At 48.3% G+C, this 14178-nt stretch overlaps 1 protein-coding gene across 1 annotated transcript in view; it reads right to left on the reverse strand.

Moving 5' to 3' along the window:
• LOC130474230 (cation channel sperm-associated auxiliary subunit gamma-like) overlaps positions 1-14178 on the reverse strand; it is an 87410-nt gene that overhangs the window by 24724 nt on the left and 48508 nt on the right. Inside the window, exons 15-18 of the mRNA XM_056845765.1 lie at positions 13809-14022; positions 12203-12265; positions 2497-2680; positions 160-287 (exon numbers count right to left, since the gene is read on the reverse strand). Coding sequence (XP_056701743.1) covers positions 160-287; positions 2497-2680; positions 12203-12265; positions 13809-14022 — 589 coding nt within the window. The remainder of the gene's footprint in view (positions 1-159; positions 288-2496; positions 2681-12202; positions 12266-13808; positions 14023-14178) is intronic.

Below are 14178 nucleotides of genomic sequence, written 5' to 3' on the forward strand. Positions count from 1 at the left end.
TGATCTAGGAAGGTTACAAAAACCTTGCCTGCCTTATGGCCACATTTGGCTCTTGTGCCTGTGATCGCTAGATTCCACCCCGCCTGCACCCCAGGGGTGCGTGCTCATGCTGCCTGCGGCCCAGAGTCTCAACCTGGGAGCGCCCTATATGGGCTGTACCTTATATAACACAGCGCCTCTGCTGATCAGTTCTGTCCTTTCCATGAACACATTCACATACTCAGGGTGGGCCACAGTGATGGTCAGCCACACGTAATCAAGGGAGTTTTCTTCTGCTGACTCCCCCACTGCAAAAGCCAAAGAAACAACGGATCAGTCCAAGAGGAGTGCCCCCCCCTCCCCATCGCATCATTAGAGCTTCCTGCATTCTGGCTGACTGCACCAGAGCAAACAGTCTGGGGTGGCTCTCCAATGGGAAACTGCTTGGGGTGGGGTTCCCCTGAACCCTAGTTTTCTGTGTGAATCAAACCACCTCGATTTAGGGCCAAGCTACACATGATGTAATGAATCCATAACCAGATACCCCGGACAGTGGGGTGGGGGAATTTGGATCAAGACTGCTGAGTGTGGGGGAAAGTGTTACCCCCCCCCCGGCTCCTTTTCCCAGAGAGAAATCCCCGACCCCCACTAAACTGCTATTAAGAAGAAGAATTGGTTTTTATATGCCGACTTTCTCTACCTTTTTAAAGAAGAATTGAAGCGGCTTACAATCGCCTTCCCTTCCTCTCCCCACAACAGACACCTTGTGAGGTAGGTGGGGCTGAGAGAGTTTGGAGAGAACTGTGACTAGCCCAAGATCACCCAGCAGGCTTCATGTGCAGGAGTGCAAAAACCAGCCTGGTTCACCAGATTAGAGTCAGCTGCTCATGTGGAGGAGTGGGGAATGAAACTCAGTTCTCCAGATTAAAGTCCACTGCTCTTAACCACTACACCACGCTGGCTCCTTATTAGGCTCTTCTAGCAGGGGATGGAAGCTGGAAACATCTCTTTGTCAGCAAAATGAAATCTGGCCTGAGTTTCCTGTCCCTCCTCTGCTGCAGGTATTTAAGCCCAGGCCTGGCCAGACAGTTCTAGCAAAAGAGGAATGTTAGGAACGTCTCTTTGCCAGCTACTTGAGATTTGGCCTGAGCGTCTGTCTCTCCTGTTGCAGGTATTTAAGCCTGGGAAAGACCAGAGGCAGGAGTTCTATAATGTGAGCTGAAGGGAAGAGCCAAAAGGCTCTTAACCAGAGGCCCTGAGCAAGCCAGGCTAGCAAAACCAGAATCAGCCCAGGTTGTTGGAGAACCACAGAATATATGTTTTTGTTTTGTTTGTTTTAAATTGTGTTTTGTAAGCCTCTTTGAGCCCCGAGATGTGGGACAAACAGGATATCCATGCTTAAATAAATGCGACAAATCTATAAAAATGTTGTGCCTGTACGGTACCTATTCCCCCGCCCCCCCCACACACACCAGATTTAATAACAGCTAGCAAGAGAGGAGATTTCTCTTGGAGAAACAGGGAGGGTTAATTCTACTGCTCTGCTGCTGTGAAGCTGATCCAAATCATTTATCCCCTGCAGTTTCTGGAGCTTATATCAAAGGTCAGGAGATCCATCATGATCCCAGCACCACGTGGCATTTGCTGCTGCTGGGTGAGTTCCACTTGGAGGGCCCCAATCCTCCGTAGGCTGGATTTTGTACACTGATCTGTGAAAAACTGGACTGTCAGCTTGAGGTAATTGGACTTCTTGCTCTTGTATTTAAAAAAATGAGTTTCTGTTAATTCTAGTCTGTTATCGTTTCTGCGTTAGACGCCTGACGCTTCCAGCCCTCGTTCTCCCCGGTGCCCCCACCCCATTACTTTTTTTTAATATAATTTTTATTGAATTTTTTTTAACAAACGAATTCAATAAGAAAAAAAATAAAGAAATACATTGCTAAGAAACGAAAAAAGGAAAAAAAGAAAAAGAAAAGTGTACAAGGGTATATATACAAATATTCAATACAATTATCAATCATAATATTCAAAAGTACCCTTTCTCCCCCACCCACCGAAAAAAGTGACCCATCACCAGACTTCCGAAGAAGTGTCTGGTAGTTTTATTTATTAGTTGTCTAGAATTTAATTTTACTTAAAACAATATTTTCTATAACTCACTAAATAACATAGTAAAATCCATTTTTGCCATCTTATTCCAATATGAGGTGGCCTTAAACCATGTTTGTTTGAACTCTTCCATACCATTTCCGTGCAAAAATTCTGTTAGTCTGGCCATCCTCATATATAACCATAATTTCTCTCTCCAGTCTATAATTGAGGGTTTATTTGTTTGTTTCCAAACTTTGGCTATCACACTTCTTGCAGCAGCAAAACTATATTGACAAATAATCCTATCCCGGTCATAAATATTATTTGGAGGAATTCCCAGCTAACAAAATGATGGTTTCCTTTTGACTTTACCATTAACCAAATTATTTGTTTATTAGGACTCAGGGCCCCCACCCCATTACTTACGACTCTGTTCTTTTGTCCTGATGCTGAAGAATACGGAGAAGTTGTAGGAGTTCCTCTTGTCCAGGAAAATTGTATCGGGCCACACGTTGCCTGACCCCAAGTTGTAGATCTTGACGTACTTGGCCATGTTGACGTAAACGCCCCCTGAAGAGTTCCTGTTGCTGGCCACGTAGGAATAGTAGTGCTGGAAAGCAGAGAGCAGTTTTATTTAGAATGGCAGCTCATGCTCCCCCTGAAAGCTCAGGGTGGGCTACAACAAGCATTCCCCGAGGTAGGCTAGCTGCCAGGGCCCAGGACTTCTAGTGGGGAGCACTGCTGCTGACCCCCACCCACCCTTGCCTCTCCCCCGTCACTTCAACTGCTCAGAGTGATTAAAGGAGGGCATGTTGGCAGCGGTATTCAGTGGCTGGACTCTTATGGCCATGGCAGAATACACCATTCACTGTTGTCACGGAAAGAGTGTGCAGGTAGTGCAGAGCATGGATGCTGGGAGGGCATGCAAAGGGGAGGAGGATGCACAGCCAGGTGGGAGACATGCCAGTGTGGGGGTAGAAAGGAAGGCATGAAGGGGGGCTGGGCATTCTCTGCCCAGCCCCCCCCCAAAAAAAAAACCTAGAGCCAGCCCTGGGCTACAGCTATAAAACTTCCAAGGTAAAACCCTGCCCCTATATCACAACTTAGCCCACTGAAAGTGCAACTGAAATATTATGGCGAGATGCAATGGAGCCACTCTTCATCTGCCCTTTCTCCTATGCTGTTGGCTAGCAGTTTTCAAACTGTGGGCCAAGACCCAAAAGTGGGTCAATCATCTCTGGCAGGTGGGTTGAGAGGCTGAGACAGGGGAACATGAGACAGAGAAGGTGTGTATAAGGTGTAAAAAGTCAACAAAATACAGCATTTTGCTCAGCAGAACAACGATTAGTCAGTTTTATAATCCAGAGGCAAACTTAAGAGACAAGGGGCATTAACGCATGGTCTTCTTGTTCCCCATTTCTCCTACAAATGTGGCAAATTTCCCAAGTAAGCATGCATGGTCATCGCCTAGCTGCGGGATCGCCCCACCCATTTCCGGGACTTTTGCAGGTTTTCAAAGTCCTGTGTTGTCCCGATTTAAATGGGTGCTTCGCTGCAGCCGCGGGAGTTTGCAGATGCATTTGCAAACGTCGGTAAACTCCCTGCCAGGTGAAGCCACTGCCCCCCAGTCCTGTACCTCTCTCCCCCTCTCCCACCGGTCCCGCGCCCTCCTCCACCCCCTCCCCAGCACCAGCCAATGTTTCAGCCCACCTCATACCAGGCTGCAGCCTGCAGCTCGGAGCCCCAAGATCAAAGGCGAAGCGGCGGCAGAGGCTCCTTCTGGTGCCAACACCATGCACTTCCAGCCAAGCAGCCGAGGGTGCAGGACTGGAGGGGGGGAGGGAAGAGGCACGGGACCTGGGGGCAGAAAGGAGCCGCCACTGCTGCCCCTTCTTCATTTGTTTGTCCCAGTCTTGTCCCCATTATGCGTTCAATTTTTTGAATGTGGGATTAGAAGGTGAGACAAAACAGGGACAATGCGTACACAGCCATGCGTTAATGCCCAATAAAAGCAGTCAAAGATATGCTTTATCCTTTGATAATGTGGCTGGTAATCATACTGGCAGTTGCCTTTATGGGTCTTAAATCAGCATTTGATACCATCTCTAGGCCCTGATTATGGGAAAAGCTAAATAAATATGGCATTGAATCTCGCCTTCTTTATCTAATACAACAGCTTTATAGCTGTCCAACTGCCCAAATCAGGTGTGGGGAGTTGCACCAGTTATCTGGGGTACTTTCCCTAGGCAAAGGTGTATTCTTGCACCCCTGCTGTTTAATTTATACATTAATGATCTCAGACCTTGTCCTTTGAGGAATGATTTCCATCTTCTGTATTTATCCAATTGTGAAATTCTGATTCTTTTATACACAGATGAAGCAGTGTTGATGCCCAGATCAGTTGTGGGGCTCCGCAAATGGATTAAATATTTTGAGCATTACTGTAACCGTGAAGGTCTGTCTATTAATGTAGCAAAATCTAAGGTTCTGATATTTAGTAAAAGGAAAAGAAGGAAAATCTTCAGATGGCACATAGCAAGCCAATCTATGAAACAGGTTACTCAATTCAAATACTTGGGAATCCATTTCGATGCATCCCTCACATGGAAATCACATATAGACCTGGTGGGGAATAATGCTTTGAAAGTCAGGACAATTGTTTTTTTTAATATATTTTTATTATTTTTCAATAATAACCAACATTTGATTTAGACATACACCCTCTATATCAATAAACATAATCATTAAAAATTCATAAAATTATTAGATGTATGTTGTTAAAATACAATCAAAAACATCTGACTTCCCCACCGTCTTCCTCCCTCTCTAAAATATCCAAGATCTCCTTTGCATCCATGCATTCTAATTCATCTATAAGTCACCCTATTATATTTGTACTTTCCCCTTATCCAATATATTCAATATTAATAATACCAAGGAGAGAAAAAGAAAGAAAAGAAAAAAAGGATAAAAGAAAAAAAAAGAGAAGTCCCATTTCCCTCCCTATATTCATCTCAAAATACATGTGTAAATCTAAAAAGGAAGAGAAGAGAAAAGGGGATTAAAGAAAAAAAATCATCTTATATAAAATCAATGATTATGGTATTTTCCCTCTACCCTCCACCTTTCCCATGTTAAGAATCAAATTGGTGTTCTTCCTGCTTTTTCAGCCTTTCTTCTTATTCTTCTTCTTCTGTCGGGAGTTTCTGTCACTAATCACTTTTTTGCTTGAAGTGGTCTCCTGTCTGGAACAGTCAGTACCCTGTGTTTCGTGAGCTATAGAATCTTCTTCTTGTTTTCCAACAATTTAGTTGATAGCTCGCTGTTTCTTGTCAAAAAAAATTCCACGTCTGCCAATGAGTTACCGTATATACCCGTGTATAAGCCGACCCGCGTATAAGCCGAGGTGCCTAATTTCTCCCCAAAAATGGGGAAAAATTAGGCACCCGCGTATAAGCCGAGGGTCGGCTTATAACCCCTCCCCCCCCAAGACTTACCTTCTGGGCTCCTGGCGGCGGGAAGCGGCGGATCCAGCGGGGGCGGCGGAGCGCCCTCCCCGCGGCCGCAGCAGGCCTCTGAAGGCCGCTCCCGGCCGGGAGAAGGCGGCGGGGGCGGCAGAGCGCCCTCCCCGCGGCCGCAGAGGGCCTCTGAAGGCCGCTCCCGGCCGGGAGAAGGCGGCGAGGGCGGCAGAGCGCCCTCCCCGCGGCCGCAGAAGGCCTCTGAAGGCTGCTCCCGGCTGGGAGAAGGCAGCGGGGGCGGCAGAGCGCCCTCCCCGCGGCCGCAGAGGGCCTCTCCCGGCCGGGAGAAGGCGGCGGGGGCGCCAGAGCGCCCTCCCCGTGGCCGCAGCAGGCCTCTGAAGGCCGCTCCCGGCCGGGAGAAGGCGGCGGGGGCGGCAGAGCGCCCTCCCCGCGGCCGCAGCAGGCCTCTGAAGGCCGCTCCCGGCCGGGAGAAGGCGGCGGGGGCGGCAGAGCGCCCTCCCCGCGGCCGCAGCAGGCCTCTGAAGGCCGCTCCCGGCCGGGAGAAGGTGGCGGGGGCGGCAGAGCGCCCTCCCCGCGGCCTCAGCAGGCCTCTGAAAGCCGCTCCCGGCCGGGAGAAGGCGGCGGGGGCGGCAGAGCGCCCTCCCCGCGGCCGCAGAGGGCCTCTCCCGGCCGGGAGAAGGCGGCGGGGGCGGCAGAGCGCCCTGCCCGCGGCCGCAGCAGGCCTCTGAAGGCCGCTCCCGGCCGGGAGAAGGCGGCAGGGGCGGCAGAGCGCCCTCCCTGCGGCCGCAGAGGGCCTCTAGAGGCCTCTCCCGGCCGGGAGAAGGCGGCGGGGGCGGCGGAGCGCCCTCCCTGCGGCCGCAGGGGGGCTCTGGAGGCCGCTCCCGGCCTGGAAAAGATGGCGGTGGTAAGTTCCCCCCTCCCTCCTCCCTCCCCCCTCTACCGTATCGACACGCGTATAAGCCGAGGCCGGCTTTTTCAGCCCTTTTTTTGGGCTGAAAAACTCGGCTTATACGCGAGTATATACAGTAATAGGATGTTTAGTTTGTTTATAGGTAAAAGTAAGACCTTGTGGTAGCAACCAGCTATATTTTATTCCTTTATTTCTGAGTAATTCAGTAAAATCTTTGTATACAGCCCTCTTTTCCATCAAGTGGCGTGGAATGTCTTTGAGAATTATCAATGGTATATTATCAAATCTCAGTTGATTCTCCAGTTGAAATGTTATGAAGATATTTTTCATCCTGATGTCAAAGAAAGAGATCAAAATTTCTCTGGCTTTTGTTTGTACCCGTGTTGATAAAGGAATTCTATATATCTTGTTTATTGCTGCATTCAATTCTTGTACATTTAGATGGAATATTTCAGTCAGTGATTTGATGATGTCATCTCTGGTAGCCCCCAGTCTCTCCGGCAGGTTGCGTATGCGTAAATTATATTATCTTTGCTGTAGTTCCAAAATAGCAAGTTGGTCTTTCATTTGCTGTTCCTGAAGTTGTATAGCATCAATTAGTTGTGCCTGGGAGTTCATATCTTTCTTAAGCCTTTTGATATCTTCCGTGTTGTTATTAATTGAAAGTTGCATCTTGTTCATACTCTCTTTCATTTGTGTGACTTGGGCTTTTATTTCCTTAATCTCATTTATAACATCAGCAAACTGTTGACTAATAATCAAAGTTATTTGTGTCGCTGATTGCTCTTGTTGCTTGGAGACCTGTTCAAACTTCTTCTTTACTAGTCCATTTATTAATTCATTTTGCTCAGCCAACATTTCCTGTATCTTCTGATAATTTCCATGATTGTCTGTGGCCTTTCTCCTTTTCCCCGACCAGAGATAATTACAAGCAGGCAGACCAGTTCAATAAAGTTGTGAAAAGAATCTATTAGTCTTAGTGCTGTTACTAGGCAGAACTGGAAGATACAAGGATATGAGCCTTCCATGACTCTCACTCTGATTCAGAAAATAGGATGTATTTTGGTGTTGCACAAAGTGAGGCACACCGGCACGACCCTCCTCTTTGGTTTCCAAGTCCTAGAGAAGTCTCTTCCTGAGTGCGTGCCTGGAGGACTCTTCCAGACAGGGAAAACAAAAGCTAAAAATATTCCTCCTCCCCTTCAGCCTGCAGCTGTGGATTGGAAGCTATCGATGCCACTCAAATCTTCCAGGTTGTTTTTATTTGCCTGTTAATTCAATTTGTGTTATTTTAAACAGACTTTTTAGCCGGATGTTCATTTAAAAGTCTGGGTGGTGGGGTGTAAAGTCTTAGTTGTATTTTAAACAGTTCCAGTTGTTCAAATCCTTGGTAGTAAGCAAAAGGAATTCAAGTGACTTACATGGAGCTTGAAAGACGGGGTTTCTCTTTCATTTGCTTGTAGAATTTTTAGTATGATGTGAAGGGGACCACAGCTTCTGGTCCTCAAGGCGTTTCACGGCGATGAAATCCTCCTCAGCCGGCGGAACTCAGACCATCTCTTCCCCTCAGCAGGAGGGGGGGTTGGGAGTCAACCGCACTTCTTCAGCAGCAGGGGGGTACCTGCATTCCGATCCCGTTTAGAATCGGAGACGGGGCTTTTGAAAGGAGCCCCGATTCAAAACACCTCTCTGTTCCTCCGAGCGAACTCAGAGGACATGGCGCTGGGTCGGCATCTTCACAGGAAGTCTCAAGGACAATTGTAAAATACTTTTATACAGCAGGAGGCGGACTTGTCCACTTGGCTTTAAAGGTATATAATGCCAAGGTTGCAAATCAGTTTTTGTATGGTGCGGAAATTTGGATCGGTGATGTCTCTGAGAGGATGGACTGCATTCAGCATAACTTTTCCCGACACTTACTGGCTACTCCAAGATGTGTCTCGGGCATAGTGCTGAGAGCTGAATTGGGTAAATCATCAATGGAGACCAAGGCATGGATAAAAACATTCCTTTGGAATGTTAAGATCTTAAAATCTGTGGGGAGATACTTGGACTTGTAAAGGCAGATGCTCACATTAGTCCATGGGATTATTTATTGGGGGAGGGGGGGTTGAAATGTCTAGGAATTACAAATGACACGGTAAAGACTACAGAGACCATAGAAATAATTAGGCTAATCAAAACGCAAGGAAAGGAATTGGACAGTACATTTGTTAGGGCTCGAAGGGTATGCTCGGCTTCCTTTTTGGGTATTGCCCTTCCGATGCAACTGCTGAAGTACTTCTATCACCCGACAATAGCAAACCTCAGAAAAGCTTTTACTTTGGCAAGAATGAATGTCCTTCCTTTGGCAGTTTTGGAGGGCAGATATTAAAAAGTGCCATACTCAAACAGAACATATAGATGCTCACATGATAAAGCTGAAGCTATCTAACATATGATCACAGAGTGTCCTATATTTAATGAGTTGAGGGCCAGTTTAATTACTCCTTTATTTAAAGTTATGGAAATGTCCAACAAGGCATCTGGCAGAACGAGGGTGCAGGTGACATGGTGAGGGGTCTGGAGACCAAGTCCTGTGAGGAAAGGTTGAAGGAGCTATGTTTAGCATGAAGAGAAGACTGAGAGGGGATATGATAACCATCTTCAAGTACTTGAAGGGCTGTCATATAGAGGAGGGTGCTGAGTTGTTTTCTGTTGCCCCAGAAGGTTGGACCAGAACCAACGGGTTGAAATTAAATCAAAAGAGTTTCCGTCTAGACATTAGGAAGAATTTTCTTACAGTTAGAGTGGTTCCTCAGTGGAACTGTTATGGCCTCAGACAAGACCCTGGGGAATCCTGGGACACCCCTACATGCTGTACAGGCCTACAGCTGGTGCGCATAGGATGGCACAGTGCCATGTAGCCAGAGACAACATGTCTCCTGGTATCCATCTTGGTTGTGCAAGGCTGAAGCAAACTTCAGGGCTGCAGATGTGCCAGCTCCTCCTCCTTGGAAGGAATGTCGCAGAGTCTCCGTGAAGACAAAAGAGGAAAAGGATAAGCCATTTACATTTCTTTACCTTTCCTGCAGTAGATCGCTCACACCCTGCCAAATCCTGACAATACATTCACATGCACCCTTCAGGCCCATCCTGTCTCTGGTCAAGACCTCCCTTGCCTCACCTTCCAGACCCCACCTTAATCCCCAAGTCTACCACTCCATGCTCTGACATTTTATCCCAAGCACCCAGCCATTTTATGTTTTTATTCTCCACACCAGATTAATCTTCTATGCCAAATAAAGGTGTGATTTGATTTGATTTGACCAGATTAATCCTTTCACAAGCAATCAGCCTTTTGTCACTAGCAATGTACAGACATTGCCAGTCATAGCCTCCAGCTACATTGAGGGGTATAAATATAGCCCCCCTGGCGCACAGTACTTTGCTACCACTTTTCTGGATCCAAAAGTGAGAACCGGACCCTCATATCCTTGTGACCCCCCCACACACACACACACCCCTTTATTTTCTTAGCTCTGTATGTTTTGGGAATTATGTGTGAGTGTGTGACTAATTTGAACCTAAAATAAAATCCTTAAAATGCATAAAAGATGTTTCTTTATTGGGTTCTTCCATTCGGTTTGCTCACCTGGACTGAACTGGTTAAAAAGATTTCCACGCCAGCCTCTTGCAAAGCTCTATCTAGTCTCCAGCTAATTTCCCCCAACAAACGGAGACCCCCTGTGCTTGGTGTAACAGAACAGGCTTCCTTGGGAGGTGGTAAGTGCTCCTTCCCTGGTTTTTATATGCCGACTTCCTCTATTACTTAAGGGAAAATCAAACCAGCTTACAATCGGCTCCCCTTCCCCACAACAAACACTCTGTGAGGTAGGTGGGGCTGAGAGAGTGTGACTAGCTCAAGGAGCAGAGGAGCGAACAGTCCAATCCTAAAGAGCGTTACTCCAGTCTAAGCCCATTCATTTCAATGGGTATAGACCGGAATAACTGTGCTTAGGATTGCACTTGCCATTTATGGCCAGGAAGCTTTGCCTTAGATCTGCTGCTCTCTAGATGCACATAGAGGCCATTTATGCATGGGAGGTTTGCCTTGGATTTGCCGCTCTCTAGATGCACATTTTCCCCATCCGAATTCTGAAAATTCTGCCTGGGGGCTGATTGTTGAGTTTTGAGAATTTGGATAGGGAAAGGGTACATCTATAGAGCGGCAAATCCAAGGCAAAACCTCCCATGCATAAATGGCCACTGTAAACCTCTTGCATTAAAGCGATTTCCCAGAGTATGTCCCCCCCGCCCCCAATATGCATCTCTGGCAGGATCAGCAATCTAACAGGAAGCCAGACCAAACGCGATGCTCGGGACCGGCCACACAATCCCCCCTCCCCTCCCGGCTGGGGTAGGGGGGCCAACAGCCCCTTCCCTTGAACACCCCACCCCGCGGGTCCAGCTGTCCTACACCGAGCTGCCCCCACCCCCAGCGCGCGAGGCATACGTGGCGTGGCCCCGCCGGCCTCCCCCTGGAGCTGTCCGTCCAGCGTCCCCCTGGGCTTGGAGGTGTGGGCCCGGCTCCAAGGCTCATCCCGGGCAAGGGGCAGGGAAGGTGTGCTGCCTGCCCGCCCGCCTGCCTCCGGGACGGAGGGAGGGAGAGAAGTGCCATGACTTCACACAGGCAGGCAGGCAGCAAAAGGGGCAGTATTCTTGTCCGAGCGAGAAACTCCCCCAACCAATCACCATTCGCAGCGGAGGAGAAATTAGCCGGCATGGGCGGGGACAATTGATCCGAACCCAGGAATTTTTTTCATTTCTGATGATGCGGGTTTCTGATGATGCGGGGATGAAGGTATTTTTTTGCTCAAATCCAGAGCAGTCATGAAAAATAAAAAATTAGCAGCACGGCAACACAACAGTGAAACCCCAGCAAACCTCCGTGAAAGAATTACCAAGAACACGGAGTAATGGATTTAAACTAAGAGAAAAGCAATTCCACCTAAACATTAGGAAGAACCTTCTGACAGTGAGGGCGGTTCAACGGTGGAATGCTCTGCCTTGGGGGTGGGGGGGGTGAAGTCCCCATCTTTGGAGGTCTTTAAGCAGATGGCCATCTGTCGGGAGCGCTTTGATTGTGGAATCCTGCATGGCAGGGGGTTGGACTGGATGGCCCTTGTGGTCTCTTCCAACCTTGTGTGATTTTTTGTGATTTTGTGATTTTTTTTTTTTTGTGAAATCTGATTTTGAAAGGGGGAATCTGAGCATTAACTTGCACGGAAAGCTTGCCAAGGAGAGACAAATGCACGGGGAATCTATGTGGTGGATTGTGCTTCCATTTTGTGCCAACTTCTCCGCTGGCGTGCATGCAGGGAAAAAAATTAGGACGAAGTAGGGGGTCCAGCATGATCATCCATGATGTCATCAATGACGTGACACTCCACATCAGAAAATATCACTTTTAGGGGAAAGGATAAAACTGATATGGGAAAACAGAAAATGACATTGCAAAGGGAGGCATGCAGACAAAAATCATGGAATTTGATTCTGAGCCCCGCAGATCGACCACATGGAAAATCTGGGGTAAGTGATGCATGCAGAAAAGGCCAATGTACTGTTTCAGAAAATAATGTCTAAATTCTGTAAGTGATCCTTCCTTCGCATTTTGCCAATATAGATGACAGATAACTCTCCCAAGGGGTCTGATATTCACTCCTTGGGGAAGCGCACAAACTTTCCAAACTTCTTTCCTTACCGCATCTTCTATCTTGTTTTTCCACCAGCGCCACGTGGGGTCATGGACGGGATCTGCATAAGGCTAAACAAAATGCAGGAGTCAGTAACAAGGCAGGCTCAAGCAACCTTGAAAGGAAAGGGGAAAGGCAGCCAGACTAGCAAGAAAAACTGCCACATTACAGAAACATGCTTCTGGTTGTATCATGAAGAGATCCAAGCCACACAGAATGTGGTCCTCTTTGTGGGTCTCACTAATTCCTCTCCCTCTGTGCAGGAATAGTCTTGCAGAACACAACACACAATGTAGGGCCAGTGCTGATGAGGTCTGGAGGTGTGGGGGGGGCACCGGGCAAGATCCTGCACTTTTAGGGTTGCCAACCTCCAGGTAGCGGCTGGAGATCTCCTGCTATTAAAACTGATCTCCAGCCGATAGAGATCAGTTCCCCTGGAGAAAATGGCTGCTTTGGCAATTGGACTCTATGGCATTGAAGTCCCTCCCCTCCCCAAACCCCGCCCTCCTCAAGCTCCACCCCAAAAAACCTCCTGCCGGTGATGAAAAGGGACCTGGCAACCCTATGCACTTTCCCAGCAGGCCAAACTCCCGGTGCTCTCCATCTCTGACCCACAGGAGGCTGAATGTAGGCTAGCCTCAGGCTAGCCAAGGAGACAACCCCTCCCCCTTGGACTGGTCTCTTCTGTCCTAGCAACAGAACCCAGCAATGCCCCAGCACTGGAGTGACCTGAATCAGGATGCATTCTGGACCACTGTCTTGTAAACAAGCAGAAGTCAGAGGCCGAACCCTCCATTCTTGTCATCAGGCGACGGTTGAGACTCTAGAAGGTATGCCCCATCCTTACCACAGGTACAAAGGGCAGGGCAACCTGGTGCAAAACTCTACATACTGTTCCAGAGGGGAAAGCTAAGTTCCTCCCTTCTGGCCCAGAGCCAACCTGACTTCTAAAGTTGGCCTGCTATGGGCTACAGCCAGGTTCTGAATTCAAAGTCCAGTGTAGAAACAATAGAGCAGGGTTTCCTAACATGGTGCCCACCAAGTATTTTTAGAAAGTGGGTGGGGCCAAGTGGGGCTCTTGCCCCGCATAACTTCTGATTGACCACAGGGATTGAACTGGATGACCAGATTAAAACAACATTGTTTCAGCTGCCGCTGCCACCAGGTTGATGTATCCTCATTCCTCTTTCGCCATGTATTTTTTAAATAACCCCTCTTCTCCCCTATGCTTGGGCTGCCTCTGTGTGTGTGGCTCCACCTCCTGTGGCAGCCATGTTCTGGTTGGCTCTGCCTCCTGTGGCAGCCATTTTGTAATTGCACCCACTACCCTGCATCAGAACTCCAAAGAAGCCCAAAGGCTCAAAAAGGTTGGGGAACTCTGCTATATAGAAAGGGTAGACAAGATGTCCCATCCATGCAGGCCAAAGCCAGCAGCCGAAAATATCAGCAGAACAGAACAAGACCTCAGCAAAAACAGGACACAGACTTCTTTTCAGCTTGACACTAGGAACCAGGTCCTGGCTTTAGTGACACAAATGAAAAAACCCTCCCCCCCAAGATAGCTCACTTCCCACGGCTGGAAGGGAAAAGGAGACAAAGGAGATATTTTCTCACTCTGTTGTAAGCCAAGTGCAGCCAGAGCAGCTGGAAGATCAGCCCCTGGTAGACAGTCAGAGACTTCTTGTCATGGAAGCCAGTTTTCTCCATGATGTCTGGTGGCTCGGCACGGTAATGTTCCTTCCGGCTGTAGCGCTGTGGAAGAGGCAGATCCACTATGCGCACCCTGGCAAAGGGGCAGGAGTGGCTGAACTTGATGTAGTCTTTGCCCCTAGCAACAAGGAGTAGAATCAGGAAACAATCTCAGCCTGGGGGATCCTGCCGAACAGGGCGCTAAGGAAAGGAGGCTAGGAGAAAACGGGGGAGGGGTTGCCCCCAGAACCATGGCACAAAGCTGCCTTATATTCGTTAAGACCATTGGCCCATC

The sequence above is a fragment of the Euleptes europaea genome, chromosome 3 (assembly GCF_029931775.1).
Source record: "Euleptes europaea isolate rEulEur1 chromosome 3, rEulEur1.hap1, whole genome shotgun sequence".
NCBI classification, from domain to species: Eukaryota; Metazoa; Chordata; class Lepidosauria; order Squamata; family Sphaerodactylidae; genus Euleptes; species Euleptes europaea.